The following is an 18,326-nucleotide window of genomic DNA, read 5'->3' as shown; positions in this document are numbered from 1 at the left end:
TAACATATACCAGTATTAAGATGAGATGTACCGTTTTGCTAAGGATTTTTATCTTTTTTTTTTTATATCTTTTACTTTTAAGTAGAGGTAAGCTAAATAATATGACATTTTTTCTTCTTTGGTTTGCATACTTTATAAAGGAAAACCAACCTGAACAAAATAGAAGCAGGATAAATTTTAGACTCCCTTATGAAATTTCAATCTCCATAATCATCATTTTAATCCAGCCATTCTCAATAAGGGTTACTTCAGAGAATGTTAGGGATTCCTTGAGTTGTAGCTGACTGACCTTCCATTTGATCAAGTCCATATTTCATTAGTTTGTAGAGTCAGCTGCATGACTCCAATTAGAGCCACCACATTAATGGGGGATAAGGGGCAATCTGTACACTGGCCACTAATTTATGAGGCTTTTTACCCCATCGACCCCCATTAAATTAGTTTTTGCAAGGGCGCCCGAGACCTGAAAATTTTTAAAAGGGTTCCTCAGAGGTAAAAAGAATAAGAAAAGCTGTTCTTATATCTAATGTTCTACTTTATGAAGAACTAGTATGAAAAAATAATCTATCTTCGCACTTCACTAGTTGCATGCTAGTTCCAAGACAGTGGCCCAGCAAGTAATGAAGAAATTAAACCAGTTCTGTACTTGCACCTTGAAAGAGGACCTTAACCATATCAGAGTGCTTATGGATAATTTTGATGCCGTTCTGAACAAACAGCTAAATGTACAGCTAAAAGATTAATATGACCTTTTGTGAACACATACGTTTGTATCTTAAGTCTACCAGGCAACACAAAAGAGCCATGACCTCTATTTTCTTTATTGCAGTTATGTTGCAGAAATATTGACTGGTCCTGGATCCATCATAGTCTGCATAGTATGTATAAATGTGATTGTGTGACTGCCCTGCACAACAAAACTTGAATGACACACACATCTCACACTCCCATGGATAGCTAAGCCAGCGATCATGCTATGAAAACTCATTTTCATCCCAAACACCCCCCAACCTTAGTCATACATTTTCTGTGCAAAACAATTATAGGCAGGAATAACTGAATACATACTAAATACATCCTTGCAAACAGATATAAACCTTTTACAGAAATATTGCAAACACCACCTAGAAAACTTAATCACAGCCCAAGTCTGAGAACAGCTGCATTAATAGCATTGTATGTGCAATTAAACATTGGATTATTGCTGAGACGCAGCACAAGCAAAGGGAAAAGCAAGATTCATGGGTATTACTTCTCGCTCTCCTGGTAGGAAAAAGAAAGCCAAGCTGCATCACAGTCAGTCGCACGTAAACAATACCTGCATTTTAAATAATAATTAAACCTTTTGTTGTACATGGAAATTGTTAAAAAATCATCACATAGCACTTACCCAAGACGCTTAGTTCTGCCGCAGCAGTGCTGTTTTCATTCTTGTAGGTGACCACACAGGTGTAAGACCCTGCATCATCCTCCGTTACATTAGAAATTAGAAGATTACTGCTTCCCAGCAGTGAATATTTCCTTGTCCTGAAATATTAAATACAAATTAAACATGAATCAGAAAAGCAATGGGGTTCTCATTGGTTGCTGTGCAAGTTAAAAAAGAAGAAAGATTAAAGTGTAAGTAAACACACTGTCGACTTTTTATTAAGCAAGTCCTGTTGGAAAGTTTCTTACTTCGAGATCCTGCCAGTAACGGCAATTTCTGTTGATGATCTCCTGCTTTTTACTGTGGTTAATATATGAAGATATTCTGTTTATTTTAGGATTTAATCCCACGTTCAGATAGGCATAGGAAGAGTGGTTGTCACCTTTGTCTTAACTACTGTGCTACTTCTTATTGAACCAGTGTTCAAAATTTGACAGTGGGTGGTACCCCCCTACTTTCACCACCACGTTTTATTCCTAATAGGCCGTGGGTGAAATGCCACGTGTAGCTTGTCAACCATGCACAAGGTTCATGGGCAGCCGTACCTGAGCAACAACCTTACTGCTCATCTGACCTTAGTCTAAATGTATTAAAAATTATACAGTGCATCAAAGAAGAACCAGCAAAATGCTCTTTTGGTTATATCAAGGAGCATTCAGCACACTATCTGTTAGGCCGAACATACGGTGGGGTGCTGAGAAGTTCCTGGTGTTGCCCCATTGCAGATGAAATAGAAAAATTATTGTGGGGGCATATGACAGCCTAGTATGTAACTGTGCAAATATCAGGTCTTTGCGATTCTTAAAACATTTTTTTCTTTTAGTGAGAAGCTGTGATGGCAGAGGCACAAGCTCATTTCACGTCGTTGGAGTTAAGGGCCGTCATGAAGTTTTTGTTACTCCAGGGAGCAAAGGACATTCACACTGAGATGTCACAAACACTGGGGGAGAAGTGTCCTTCCTACAGCACTGTCAAAACCTGGATATCTTGCTTCAAGACCGGGCATTTCATCTTTGAAGATGAGCCCCCTGTGGGCGCCCCCAACCTCAACTGACCCGGCAACCTGCGATGCTATTCATGAGCTGATTATTGAGGACCGGTGAATATCCGCAAAAAGGATAGCCCAGATACTTGACATCTCACGGGAACGTGTTGGATTTGTTATCACCACTACCCTAGACATGTGCAAGCTTTCAACAAAGTGGGTGCCGAAATGTTTGAACAGTGATCAGAAGAAGGAACGAGTTGAAGCATCCAAAGCCATTTTGGCCCATTTTAAAGCTGCACAGGGCTTTTTGGCTAGGTTAGTGACTGAGGATGAAACCTGGCTCCACATTTATGATCCTGAAACCAAGGAACATGTTGAATAAATGTGTTATTTCATAACTCTGGCTCTCTTCTTTTTGGGCAAAGCCAGGAACTTCTCAGCACCCCCTCGTATTTAAGCAGGAAGGAAAAAGGAGTTGGTTGTTCTGCACTGATCTCACCTATTTTGCAAATAGATATGTCTGGCTCTTTAATATATAAAGGTACAATATATCTGAATGCCACCTAACATAGAGTAGCTAGAGCATCAATATAAATCATAAAGTAATATAAAAACTAAACCGAAAACAGTATAAAAACAGTAATGCTAAGTTATTGGATGTTTTACTGTTTTATATGTTTAGTTAATGAAACTAACTTAAATCAGAAGAAGAGCCTAAAAAAGCAATATGGCACATACTAACAAAACATGATAAAAACACACCAAGGGCTAGTTTAGATGAGCATTGTGGGTACATTGTGGTTATCATGTCTCCAAACCTGTGAAGCCACCCATAGGGAATGCATGGGGGCGGCAGAGAGTGATTCAGTACCACTTGCAACAGAATGTTGAAATACAGGTTTATTTCAAGGGTAACTACAGTTTAATAAATCCACTTTAAAAATTAGCAATCAGGGTTTTTATTGCAGAACGGGACAGGTGATGTCCTGTCTGCAATTAAACATTATCACCCCCCTGACTGCTCTCTTAACTATCAAGGTCTCTGAGCTCTGCATGAGTTGGTTGTTCGAATATCCGGAACTTCCTGGCTTTCCCTATGGCTAAATGAACTAAATGAATGGAGTTACATCAGCCCATCCCATCCCAGCCCAGCCAATCAAGATATCTGTGGATGCAAAGCAGAAAAGATGGAAGAAGACTGCGGTGCCCGGAACCGAACTGAAGGAAAGGTGAATATACACAGGGTTTAGTTCCGCTTCAAAAACCAGGACAGTGGCTGGGGTGGCCAAACAGCTTGGCAGGTAAAGAAAGTTTTTAGTTTAATTTTTGAGACTTGTGCATAAAGCTACGTACACACTTCCAATTATTATCGTCGGAAAACGAACGACGAACGTTCCTGCACGATATATACGAACGATCGTATAGCACCGATCCTGCACATAGAGGTAACGACACGATCGTTCGTAGATATTGTACACAACCAACCCTCACATGTACAACCCTATAACCATAACACCAACCCTCACACGAACCTACCCCATAACCCTAACACCAACCCTCACATGTACAACCCTATAACCATAACACCAACCCTCACACGAACCTACCCCATAACCCTAACACCAACCCTCACATGTACAACACCAAACCTCACATGTACTACCCCATAACCCTAACACCAACCCTCATATGTACCTGCCCAATAACCATAATACCAACCCTCACAAAAACTTACCCTATTACATGAACCCTAACAAATATCTACCCCAAAACACTAACCCACACTTGAAACTACCCTAACATTAACCTTCACAAGAATCTACTCTGCAACACTAACCCTTGCACAAGTTTATCCCATAGCCCTAACAATAACCCTCACATGAATCTACCCCATAACACTAATACTCCCTTTACGTTCCCTTTAACGCAATCTTTCCCTCTAGCACTGACCCATTTTAAACACTTTCAGTAGGGTTAATGTTGTATTTCAGGTTCGGTACCACAGGAGTACAGTAGTTTGCACCATAAGGAAGCTGCATGTGATTTCTATTGTTGCTTGTCTCAAGTAAACACTGTAAAATATTTCCCTATTGCAGTGTCGTTATTTATCTATCATCCCACAAATAAAAAGCCATTCATTGCTCCCATTGTATGACACAGCTTATACTTGTGTTGCACAGTGGTAGTACATCATGTCAGCTCTGCGAGATTTCGCATCAGGAGTTTTCTTCAAGTTTAAAAAAAAAGCTGGGAAAAATGCCAGTCTGGTAAAATATACTGAACACGATTTCTTTAGAAAGATCAGTCATTTCCAGCATGAACGGTGGTGATAAATTTCTATTGTTTTACCAAACACAAATAATTTGCAAACAAGACAACTACTGCAAGATCTCCTAATTACAGAATGTGCAGTGGGCTTGCTAGGTGGAGCATGCTGGGAGACTGACGGGATGGATTAAGTTTTAGGCAGCATTGCGCTTCGGGGACTGTTCCAAGAAAAGGCGGTGGTTGATTCAAAATTGTCTAAATTAAAAAACCTTGGTGTCATGTAATGGAATTTAAATTATTTTTTAGGAGAATTATCACATTTCTGCAAAAAGAATATTCTGAAATAGTATTGGGCTACTTATGAAAGGTTTCTATCTGCTTCCATTTTTAGTTTTTTTACTTGGCCTGATATTGCAACTGCATCAGATGGATGCCATGGAGAGGGAAGGATGGGCAAGTGGCACATTTCTGTGGTCCATAAAAAAATGTTCCCCTCTATAGGAGTGAACAGTGGTTCTTCCTGCTCACAACATCATCAAGGGACCGCTGTACATGTGGCAGATTTTTGCTTAGGATGAGCATGACCATTACTCTTGGGCCAGAATTATCTGACGTGTACATTTATGTAGCCCCAACATATCATTGAGGTGGGTTTCCAGATTGCCCCAATTTCTATAATTGAACTAACCCAGCATAGGTGCTCAGTGGTTAGCACTCTGGCCTTTGCAGTGCTAGGTCCCAGGTTTGAAACTCACCCAGGACACTATCTGCATGGAGTTTGCAAGTTCTCCCCGTGTTTGCATAGGTTTTCCTCTGGGTACTCAGGTTTCCTCCCCCATTCCAAAAATATGTAGTTAGATAATTTGGCTTCTCCACAAAATTGACCTTAGACTGTGTGATGACCTATGACAGAGGTAGTGACATTAGATTGTGAGCCCCATTGAGGAACAGCTAGTGACATGACAATGGACTTTGTACAGCTTTGCGTAATATGTTGGTGCTATATAAATACTGTGTAATATTAATAACCCAGTACAAACGTACAGATTATAAAGTTAGAGTAAAGTCATAACTAAGATCTGCTATCAAAACAGTGCCACGTGTATCAAACTTCAGAGTTCAAGTCTAAATATACTAACTTTACTGAAACATTCTCTGGTGGAGAATCAATTATTGCTATTGAAAATAATTGGACCTGGGAAATGTTTCAGTTTATGTCAGATTCCCTGCTTTATAAATAGATCCCTAGGAAGTTAGGTTATAGCCTTGTACTGATGCTCAATAATTGTTTGTTAGTGATCATTTCAGGTGACGGTTTTACGGATGACTTTTGTACAGATAAGCTGTTTGGCTAATGCTCTGTTCTATAGAAAGTGGGAGGGTGGTCAGGAGACAACATCCTAAGAGGACTGTAATAAGTTGTTTGTCACTTTATGATTTTGCAGGGTGGATTGCTAAACAAGGTTGGGGAACACCTGCAATTACAATAGCTTTCACAAATGTTGTCGAGTGACAAAAATCTGGGTCCAGTTTCAAATGATGCCTACAAAGGCAATGGCAGCGTTATGAAGTTTGGTTAAAGGAAAGGCAAGACACTCAATAACTGGTTATGTTGCTCAGTAATCATCAGAATGATCATTAGAAACCATTTCAGGGGAGAGATTTTATGATTTCTGTACAGATCTGTTGTTCGGCTACTGCCAAACTTCTTATCTGGCTCATTGGAGGGTTGAGGGCGCTGCAAGGGCTACAATAGTCTCTGATAGCAGTTGGTCATTATGTGATTCAACAGGGTGACTCGCTGACCTAAATTATGGGGCACCTATTGCTAGATTTTTACTCAAGATGATCACAAACAATTGTGGAAATTGAATGGACCTTTAGATGTGACACTGCTGGAATGAAAGGCTACAGGGACCAGTTTATTGCCATTAAACCAAAAAGAACGGTAAAAATCCTCACGTCTCATTTTTAGAAATTTTTAATTTTTCTTGTGTTACCGCCACAAAAAGATAAATATTAAAAGAAATGTTCTCATTTTTTTTTAATTAAGAAAACAAAAATCTCAAGGTATGCTCACCGGATAAAAGACGGATTTCAGCTTCATTTCCCGTCCTAGAGCTGCCGGGGTTTTTGGCCAAACATCTGTAGAGTCCAGCATCTCCCGCTTGAAGCCGACTTATCTGCAGTGTACCCGAAGGAAGGACCAGCACTCGTGTGTCACCAGGAATTAGCACCAGGTCTTCTTGATTCTTCTGCCAATAGATAGTAGGCATGGGCTCTCCAACTATTTCACACTTCAGTAAAGCTGTATCACCCAGGAAAGACGTGACTGATTCTGTCTGGGATAGGAACCTTAGCGGACCTGTGAACATAGAATAAAGGGGTTTAGCAAGAACAGATCCTGTTTATTTGCTCTAGTAATACATGCGCATGTAGATTATTCCCTCCATCCTTCTTCCTGTGCTCTGCATGGTAGACTAATATGAAATCAAAATCAAGAATTTACACAACTTACATTTAATAAATACAGCTAAGGATGTAATGATCAATACAATGCTGTGTTAATTCAAAGTCAAAGTGTGTGTTATTATTTTCCAGTATTATTCAAGTCTGCTTTCCAACTTTTTTGTAAGCCACTGAAATAGCCATTGACATTCTGTAAAAATACACTTTAATTGGAAATAGATTTAGATTGATGGATATAGAGGCATGTTTACAATTACAAAGCACTTATCATGTAAAACACTGTGGTTTGCCAATAATTGTGTTTGTGCACCGTAATGGTATGCGCAAGGGGCCTGTTTCATGCAAAGCAGACAAATGATATCAAGAGCAGATAGCGGAGACGGCACAAGGCAACCGCGCTGTGAGGACGCATTGGTCCCCGTGTTCATTGGGTGGAAACTGAGATATTAGAGAAGAAATGTAATTAGCAATCACCAAGATAAATCCTTGTATTGGGAATCTATAGTGACTCAGCTGCGCTCAGGAAAATCAATTTGCTATTTTCTTATCTGCTGCCGTTTGGAGTCTACACTGACGAGACAAGATTTAGGGTGAAAAAAACAAACATTTAGAAAACAAGTTCACCTTTGCATGTCAAAAGATGAAAAACCAAATCAACAAAATCATAGAACATCATAAGGGGCTGAGATATTGGGAAATTCTGTACAGGCATAATATGGGGGAGGTCACGCTACTGTGCTTCTGAAAATGATTGGCTCTCATGGTAAACCAATAACATGAAAGGGAACCTCTAATATGGCAAAAAGCATCAATGGCCCTATACAGGGTCAGTGGGAGGACTGTAAGATTGTAATGCCCTGTTTTATAAACAGTTACTCTTTCTATCTGCTGCAATACTGACCCCTTTTCAACTTCAACAAGACAGGTTGAGTGTTTCATGGATTTATATATAGAAAAATTAGTTCTATGTGAGTGTAATGCAACAATGGGCAGGTGGAAAATGGAATAACCTAGCAGGCAGGCTATTCTACCTGTATACATCTAAAGGTTTATTTTTGACTCTATCTGCATCATAAAGGATTTTAGAAAGTTTTATCACTTTGATGTAAACATTAAAAAACACCGACAGTGATAACAGCTGCACTAAGAAAGCTATGCAAGGGAGAAAGCTAAATTGCGTTGGAGGTGAAAATAAAGTTCCATTAAGCTGTCAATCATTTACAGGGGAGATGTTGATTATACATTTTCCAAGCACCTAATTTACCTGCAATAAAGCAACACAAGGTCCCTCACATCACGCAGCTGCAGTTATGTTCAGTAGAATAGACCTAACATATGTTGTCATGTTAAGTGCGTGTCCACATATAAGGCAAATGCAACATTTGATAACTGCTTTGTTGTGTGGTTGAGCGTGGTTAATGTAGACATAAACTAAAATTTTTACTTAGACAACCCTTTATATAAAAAAAAAATAATATTCTTTTTTTTTAATTGCAACACCCTTTAAAAAAAAAAAAAGGTGACGCCCTTCCCCTATTCAGTCTTGATGGCCACGGCGATCAAGACTGATTAGGAGCGAAGAGCCTCCTAGGATACCTACGCCACGCATCCCAGGAGGCTCTTGGCTGCTCCTTCTGCACATGGCCGGTCTTGGTCATGAAGGGGCATTTTTCTACACTGAGGGGAAAGAAGGGAAAAGGGGAAGAAGGGAGAAGGGGAAGAAGCAGGCTGAAGATGGCGGTGGCTGGCAGGTCCTCTGTGTTGAGATGAAGGAGAATTCCAGGACAGCACTGGACCTGATCGAGGACATCTCCAGCTGCAGAAATAAAGGTAACTTTAGGTCCACTTTAAGGTGTAGCTCTTCCTCCAGAGAAGGGAAAGCAACCACATGGAAAGAAGGGACTTGTCACTTTCTTTAACTATTTTTACTGCATACTCAAGAGCTAGGGGATATGGTGTATTACCAGCCCGACAAAGGCAGAATTTGTATGTCTGTAGGCCTTTCTTGTCTATTTTTAATATATCTTGTTTAGTCTTCTTGATATAAAAGCCAACCAGTGGATTTGGATTTAGGATTAGGATTATTCATCAGTTTAATGTTAGCTTCTCCCATGATAAGATATTCAATTATACAAAATATGGTGCAAGATACAGAATATGTGTACCAAGCTGTATGACCATAGAATGGACCCCGAGTCTTCCATCTGTAGATAACTTCAAGCAAAGCAGGTACATGCTGTATTGTAAGTGTTTGCCAAGTGGTGTGACTCTATATGCAGAACGCATAGAGAACCTGTTTCCCAGAGCACCAGAGTGTAAATCCCTTTGTCAGGCTACCATTTACGTATTACCAAATCAGTCATTCAACTTATTTTCACTCCATTACGCCTCTAAAACAAACAAAATGTGTGTTCTGCCCCTGGGCTCAACATTTCAGCAGCCATGGATTTTCTTTTTTTTAATATTTTCTTATGTTCAGCATTAACGCTTTCATCTGCTTCGTAAAAAGTCATTCCTGTTACTGCTTGACATTTAGTTTATATAACAGCAAGGCCGTGGTAGCTCTTGAAAATAAGCCCTGGGATAATTAAAGGAAAGCTAAAGCTGAAACTTTAGCCTTAAGCTACGTACACACTTCCAATTATTATCGTTGGTAAACGAACGACGAACGATCCTGCACGATATCTGCGAACGATCGTATAGCACCGATCCTGTACATACAGATAACGACACGATCGTTCGTAGATATTGTACACACAATAGATGCGATCGTTTGAACGATACAGGAAGTTACGTGCACCACAGGAACGTTCGTTCATCACACATGCTCAGACCATGGACGATCAATGAACGATCGTACACACGAACGATGGTCAACGATCGTCGTCCAATCCGATCCGCCGGTCCGGTCGTTCATTTCCAACGACTTTCCTCGTTCGTCGGCGTCGTTGGTTACTTTTTTTACGAACGATTTTTGCCCAACCGTTCGTTCGTCGTTCGTTCGTCGTTCATTTTGAACGATAAAAATTGGAAGTGTGTACGCAGCTTTAGTGTGTACACATTGGCTTGTTCATTCAGACTATGTACACAGAAGAACAATGGCACTGGTAGAGACAATATAAATAAACTCTAGTCCAGGCTTTCTCAACATTTTTAACATGGGGAACACTTGGAATAACTTTCAGGTCTTCGAGGAATAATCTACAGCTCTCAGTACATTAGAATGGCGGTCATTGGGAAGAATTCTTTTTACATTTCTGGTCAATGGGAAGAATGTCACCCTTAAAGATACAGTAGTGATAAAGATCATTGGTGTAATTTAAACTGTCCTGAGTGGCACAAACCACTCAATTACCCGAACAGAACAGAACTCTTGTTGAGAAACACTGCTCTATATTCTACAATGTTAAGCAGGTTCTTTTTTTTTTCTTCATCCGTTGAGCCATTTGGATGAATATACACTTCCAGATCTAGTCTTTGACTTAAATCATTTTGCAGACACAATCTAAACACCCTCCTATAAATGTTGTCCATATCATTCTATCCAGCTTGCAATATCTTCAGGTATATATCTTACACTTGGGCAGCCTCATCTCGAAAAAGATAGCTGGTAAAAAGGTAGGGAACTGCCATAATAAAAACAGTCTACTAGTGAAAACATAAAAAAATGTATGGTTTCTAGTTATAAGAAAGAAGAGTGCAGTTTATTTCTAAATATTTTAAGTTTTAATCAGAATTTTATACAAATTAAAACTATTTAAAAGATGAGTGAAAAGATCACACATTTGTTTTGTGTGGAATGTTGAAATGCTCTCTTGGCTGCATAGTAGCAGTCTGGAGATAAAAAAGAAGCATCAGCATTCATTGAAATGTTTGGAATGTATGGCACGTTTCCCATAATGTTGCTAATACTGACACCTTTCTTTGATTCTATAATAACTGTGAAATGAATACAGACAATTAGACAACCAAATCTGTCCTGTTATTATAGTGTAAACCCTTAGGTCAGTGTTCTGAATTGTTACAAAACCTAACTGACTAATGCAGTCAAATCCTTACATTTTCTCTCTTGTATCAACCCCTTTAACCTATTAAAAGCAAAGGGTGTAGAGATGCTGCCATTTTGCCCTCTTCTTTTGTAAACACTAGATTACAGTGCTCTCATGCAGTATATTTTACTTTATTTGTATACCAGCAAGGTCTTGGTGATGCAGGGATCTTGGCAGCCCTGGTGATACCCCATCATGGGAATGGGCATATGATGCCCTCCTTAGTTTTCTGGGTGAATGATGCTGGGAATTATTTACCATGTTGGGCATGTTGGACATGTTGTTTCAATAAAAGGTACTGAGGGGGACAGCACCCAATTCGGTCGATATTGCAAACTAAGTGGCTTTTTATCATTAAATGTAATGGGTACTTTTTATAATTTCAACAAAGTTGTCTACAGTTTAGCTGTAACTGGTCCTCGCTCTATAACAAGCCCAGAGCTGAAATCTGACCTTTCTGAAAACGGAACAGTCAAGAGAAGGTTAACAAGGCTCTTTAGGCAAAAATATTGACCAACAGCCCCATATATAGATTACCATTGGAGAGAGCATATTATATATGTAAATAGAATACAATAATACAAATATAGGCCAGTAAACAAGAACAAATGTCAAAGTTGAGTAAAACATTTCTTTTAGGTAAATAATAATTTCCTAAATAAATATTATTAACAGATAGCTTCTGAAAATATAATCAAGCCCTCTTCCCTCCTTTACATGCTTGTGACTAAATTACATAAAAACACAGTGATACACCCTACAAATACAAAAATGCTTAAATATAATATAAACCACAAATGTAGCCACTAATTCAGGTTTATAATAGGTCTATATTGTTTATGGCCAGAAAGACTGGGCTGGGTACATTAGGAAGAACCAGGACTCCATTCTCCCTGCTTCTAAACCCATCCTTTGGATGATTGCATGGATGCAGAGATCACACAGTTTTCATTTTAGCTCTGAGAAAACAATGATCAATCGGATTGCTAGTCCAGAGTGTCTTTAATGGCTATGCTGTCAGGTGGAGGAAGCTACAATAGGAAAAGCAAAACCAAAGCAAAAAGGGTTGGTCTTAAGGCTGCAGAAATCAATCCAATTGTCCATCTGGTCCACATATCCTCCTATAGCTCCTTAAAGCCCCATCTACAGAATGATCAGTTTGATATTTTTGTAATGTCTGTATAAGCTTTAACCCTCCTCCCCACCCCCCTTAACACAGCATAAAAAAGAGACTTGGTTTTGAAATGAAATCTCTTTCAATTTGCTCTCATGCTTCCATTCCCGCGGGAGGCTTGTTTTGCAGACGGTGCTGCAATGTATTATTTTGTACCTGGAAATCAATTCTAATCTGGAGACTGCACGGTGCTGCAACTTGGCCTGGGGTGTTGATGGGAGCCTATCGGGACTCCCCATCTCTCCCCCCTGCTGAAGGTATAATTATTAAGTAATTAAAGTTCACTTAATATAAATGCTTATCATTAAGAAGACAGACCTTGGGGTTTAAACATGCAAAGCTAATAAATATTCCGGGGTTAGAAACACGCAACACCTTGGGGGAGGCAGGGGGCTTTAGGTGTTTGGCTGGGTATGAAGCTAACATTAAAAAAGAGGAGCTTCATTCTGGCTACACAAAGTATATTTGATGGTACCTACAAACAAACAAGGATAAAGAGGGAGGTGAAAAAGTATTTTTAAATGTCATTTTAAGTAATCAGCAAAGTATTTTATTGGCATTGTCAGATCAGTTATACCCACAATGCACATTACTTTATTGTTTGATCTTCCAGTTGGCAGCAGGCAAATGGCAGCAGGGTACCAAGTGCTATAATGTTCTGGATTTTGGCACTGCAGATTAGTGGGCCCTGTCAGGTTAAGTGATCTACTGCTTGACAGTAGCAAGACATTTCTGGCCAGTGTAGCAATAGGTCGATAGCCTCCAATGACACCAACAATAGGCATTCTATTACTTACACACACAAAAGATCGAACGTATTTTACTCCCATTGACCCAACAATAGGGCTTATTCACCTTTACCAACACCAATGATAAGGGCAAGACTTTATTATACCCAATGCTAGTTAAAGGGATTAATATACTCCCTCTAAAACTAGTGCTTTTTTTTCCCACTGACACCAATGGCGAGGCATATTTTACTCTAACAGACAACAATGATGGGGCTTGCAAAGACAACACACAGATGAGCAGAGGGGTCTCTGATAATCGGACTTCTTGAAGTTATCCTTCATACATGGTTTCATTCTCTTCCATCATTTTACATCATGGACCTGACCAATCATGAGCCATTGGAGCTTTATAGGTTTTTTGTAGTAAAAGTTTGGGAAACGCCAGATTTATTAGGTGTTATGGTTGGAGAAAGAGTTAAGTGTTAGTTGGAATAAAATGAGATGTGTTACGGGAGGGCTTAGTGTTGGAAGCTTAGTGAATCTTTATTTAAAGAGTGTGCCTTATGGAGAAGATAATGGTTGTCAAATCTTGGAAACAAAACTAATTTAAGGCACTTAAATCTTGGCCACCTCAAACATGCACCCAACTGGATACTCTTCATTCTGCATTTCCATGGATTACTATTCATAGACTACAGCAGGGATAGTGAACAGGACTTAGATTGGGTCTATATAGTGGCCAGATCATTATTGAAGTTTACTGTATGTACTCACAGCAGCTTTCAGGAGTCGCTTGGGGTATGGCTCTCCCTATAGCATTGAACATGGAGGAGCCAAAAGTGATGGTATCCTTTAGGGACAGTTGGAGAAACAATGAATAGGATAAAGCTTAGGGATTGGTAGGGTTTACACTTGCCCAGTATTGTAAAAGTCTGCCCAGTAAAATTAGGGGATTATTGCCAATGTTAGTAATTGCTAATACATCGCTGGCTTCTAGCACCAAGAACATACTGCCAACTAATAGAAGAGAAGTGGGTCATTGACCCAACTAACACTTTATTAGTGAAATTTAAAAAAAAACAGTTTAACTATATGACATTTTTTTCAGCTTTTTTTTTACCATTACTTCCCTCTCTTTATCTCTTATTTTTTAATTTCTTTTCTGCTTGATGTTTTTTTTTATTATTATTCTTTATGTCTGCACACATATGAATTTACTCACATATTTCAATTCCAGTCTACTTTAATATATTCCCAGCCTATTACCTCTCTTTGGCTATCTTTGTTTTTGCACATTGTTCAATTTAAATGACTGTTGATATAATCTAGATATTTCCCCCCCGAGGTTGATGCAGTCTTTCCACCAGGAAACAAAATGTATTCAAATGGTAGAAGTCAATCGCATTGCTGTCTCAGAAAGCTAGCTCATCCCCCATTTGGGGCTCACAGGCTCAGAGTGATTAGAATTAAATAGGGTCTTCATCGTAAAGGTTTGTGAAGCAGAAGATTCTGTGTAATTCGACAATATGGCAGTCTCCTGACCTGAAAGAGCCACCTCATCTCCATGTGTTTGAAGTGAAAGTAATTATACTGTAAGCCATAACAGCGTGCAGTTGCTGAACTCGGAAACAGGCCACCGTGGCGTCTTCACAAGGGCCGTGTGGTGAGAATAATATTTTACAACAAGGATAATTGACACTGAAGACTGGAGAATGACATTTATCATCTCACTTGTTATTAACTGATAATAATGTTTCTCAGGCACATGCTTAGAAATGAAATATTTATCAAAGAAAACAAGAATAAGCATGATGCAGAAGCCAGGAATTTTGTTGGCGAATGCAACATTAAAGAGTGCTATAAGTGTTATAGGAAAAATTCTCTAACTTTTGAGGGTCAAGTCATGATATATACTGATCTGCCAAAATATTAAAACAGCTGACAGATAAACTGAATACCATTGATTATCTTGTTACAATGGCACCTGCCAAGGGATGGGTTAAATCAGGCAGTAAGTGAACAGTTGGTTCAAATGACAAGGTCCAAAAGGTGATAGCTAAATGACTGGGTCAAAGCATCTCCTTGTGGGATGTTTATGGTATACAGTGGTTAGTACCCACCAAAAGTACAACCAGTGAACTTGTGATTGGGTTATTGGGTATTGGGTTATTGGGAAAAAAGATAAGTTTGTCCACTCTAATTCCACAGGAGAGCCACTGTAGTAGGAATTACTAAAAGAAAATGCTACTCATGAGAGAGAGCTATCTGCAATTCTTAACTTATCACAGGAACATGCAACGATCCACAAAAAATCCTTTAAAAACAATGCATCTGCCTCTAAGTCAGCAGAATTTGTATTTGCTCAAGTAAATGGGAGAAATTTGATCAATAAAACACGCCCTGATGCTAACTAGAGAAATTGCAAAAAAAAACAATTTATCATTGCAGAGAAAAAATAAAAAGCCTTTTCTTTGTATCCAGAGTAAGATAACTGGGGTTAAAAGCTAATCATTTTGCCAGTGGGTGCCCTACAGGACAATGAGATGCAAAGTAGGAAGTTCAAATTTAAATCCTAAAAGTAAATGTAATCTAAGGATGTCTAGGTCACTAGATTCATTTAGCATGATGTCCCCCGGCGCAATACACCCCAGTAGAGTATATGGAAGTAACACGCTCAGGCTCTCTCTGCACACTGCTTTTTCTCTAAAGCTTCCTTTTGTATAAGCAGTTTTGAGAAATGGTCCTTTGAAGAGGATCCAAGACAGTTGTTGTGCAGAAACCACTAAGCTTGTTTTGTTGCTTATCCACTGGCTTCTCTACTTTTTGATGAACAATTATGCAGATGAGAAAAAATAGTTCATGTTTGGTAGTTAATTATTATTTTTAATGTTCAATTTTAGTTTAGGACTTAGTATTTGTAAATTTGACTTGGTATCAGCTTCTCACTCTATCTAAGGAGAGATCAGGCAGGTCTGGAAGCCAATCAGATGTGCTCATGTGCTACTAATTGACATTCTAATAGCTGGTTGGTTGGAGATGCCCCCATCAGTCTGCTGCTATGCCAATATTGCCAACTAACAGGCTGCATAACTGCATATGGGGACAGGGACAAGACCTAGTTATATGATTTTAACTGCATATTGGTTGGATGTCTTGTGAAAAGCAGCATAAGGGTAATTGGGGATCTTGAGATGCAGCTACGTGGGTACTTTACTGTAACATGTAGTTTTATAAATCTATAGTGCCAACCTGAAGTGACTATAGCTTGTTAGCTTAGATTCTATGAATAAATAGAAGAGAACAAGGTGGTAGCATATGCAAAATTCACACGGGTCAGTAAAGCTTCTAGCATTGTTAGTTGGGGCACAACAGCCAGAAACATCATTCAGGACTTCTGATGGGCATAGCCACCCAGAAAAAGAAATGTGAATGGTCCATTGATCACTCTACCTACAATAATCTTGTTAGCCCCAAATGGCCTGTCCTAAAGTCAGGAGTAATACATTTAAGCTCCGTTTGACTGACTGGCAATAGACAACCTCTCATCAAAGAGATGGGGATTGGGTATCAGGGCTCCCTCATCCCCGGAGACAGGGGAACACAAAACATTTATCCATTTTTGAAATATTGCATCCATGTATTATAAAAGCTAGTTTCAGGCAGCTGATGACATGCACCCCAGGGGCTGACTAGCTGATAAAAATGACAGGAATTCTATGCCCACATACCTACACTGCCTTAGGATGAAGTCAGGTCTGCAAGCTAACTGTGCTATGTGCCAAAGTAAGTAACAGGAATGAAAACAGGGACAATTGTAACAGACAAAAATGCAAATTCTCTTTGACAAAACACACCTCTTAAATGTATTTCACCTGTGAGTTCAACTTTAACATTTTATACAATGTAACCAGTAGATTAGATCTTGCATGTCCAGGTTACCATGATCATATCTAATGACTCCAACTTCAAAGCAATGCAATACCACTGTCAAAGTCTTAATCAAGTCAGAAGTTGTCCTCATCACAGAGGACCCCTGGGGCTTTCAATTATTCTAATAATTACAGACTTAACGCTTATCTCTACCAACTGCTATACAAAATTGTTATTGATGCTGAAGCCTTACAATATAATAGAGTTAGTGTCATTAGCTGGGTATAACTGTTTGAAGCTTTGATATCATCCAGAGAAAAGGGCGGTCCTTCTATTGCTTGATGCCAATTTTAGCCAAACAGGGGCTACAAAATATCTTGTTTTTCAGCTTGTGAGGCTAATGCTTGGTAATCACTCACCCTACGTGAATGTTTTATCCCTTTTTTTTCATCCTTTCATGGAAGATGTGTTAGAACTTAATTAAAAGAAATCAAAGAAATGTTGCACTTGGAAGACTCAAACTATACAGCGTGATAATGATCTCAATATTAGTACTATTTAGCTATAGAACTCATGCCCATAGTGTCTTGGCATCTTTCTTAAGAAACCCATTATAAAGGCATATTGGGGGGAAAATACAATGCACTACAATGAAGCATAACACTGGATATAGATGCAATGATGTTCTATGTTTTTTTTAGCTACTGTAAGTTAGTTTTCAAATATTATGGATTGTGAAGTGCTGTTTCAAGTGATAATAAAAAGTGTCAAGTATTAACTAAACTCAAGATCTTATAATTACCCCTTTTGCCCTAAAAGGGCAAGCTCTAATGTGTTAACCTCATATATTAAACATGCATTGTTTTTTATCTATTGGTGTTATTAGAGAAACTATCCGCAGGCTTGCAAGGATTTGTAGAAATACTTTTTATTGAATGAAGCCGATACAGTTACTGGCTTAGTTGTAAAAGTTTGTGAGTAATTGTTATTATACACAAGGCCCTCATGTTATTCTTTTCTGGATACTAAACTGAGAGTGACATTGCAGTCCTGAGACTTAGTGGTCTGATTGTAAAAGTGACTTACTTCATATTGTCACTGCCAGATATTTGGTTAAGCTTATGCTGAAAATTCCCATTGTTAAGTGGATACTGCCCCACCATAATATAGTTAAGGGCTTCTTGGAAACTATTATTTTTCATCTGCCAAGAAGATACTGGCCCATGATAAAGCAGTAAAGGTATTTATGGGACCTTGCTTTTTCCCCTGATAAACTAGAAACTTGCCTTTTAAGGCCAATGAATATTGAATACAATAATAAAAATTCAAACCAATATTTTATTAAACA

General features: G+C 38.9%; 1 protein-coding gene across 1 annotated transcript in view; it reads right to left on the bottom strand.

Moving 5' to 3' along the window:
• DCC (DCC netrin 1 receptor) overlaps nt 1-18,326 on the bottom strand; it is a 420,583-nt gene that overhangs the window by 216,787 nt on the left and 185,470 nt on the right. The window contains exons 3-5 of the mRNA XM_072413974.1: nt 6,766-7,050; nt 1,678-1,729; nt 1,391-1,527 (exon numbers count right to left, since the gene is read on the bottom strand). Coding sequence (XP_072270075.1) covers nt 1,391-1,527; nt 1,678-1,729; nt 6,766-7,050 — 474 coding nt within the window. The remainder of the gene's footprint in view (nt 1-1,390; nt 1,528-1,677; nt 1,730-6,765; nt 7,051-18,326) is intronic.

This window comes from Pyxicephalus adspersus, chromosome 6 (assembly GCF_032062135.1).
Source record: "Pyxicephalus adspersus chromosome 6, UCB_Pads_2.0, whole genome shotgun sequence".
Lineage (NCBI taxonomy): Eukaryota > Metazoa > Chordata > Amphibia > Anura > Pyxicephalidae > Pyxicephalus > Pyxicephalus adspersus.
The sequence above is the reverse complement of the archived record's forward strand: the minus strand, read 5'-3'. Positions and strand labels throughout refer to the sequence as shown.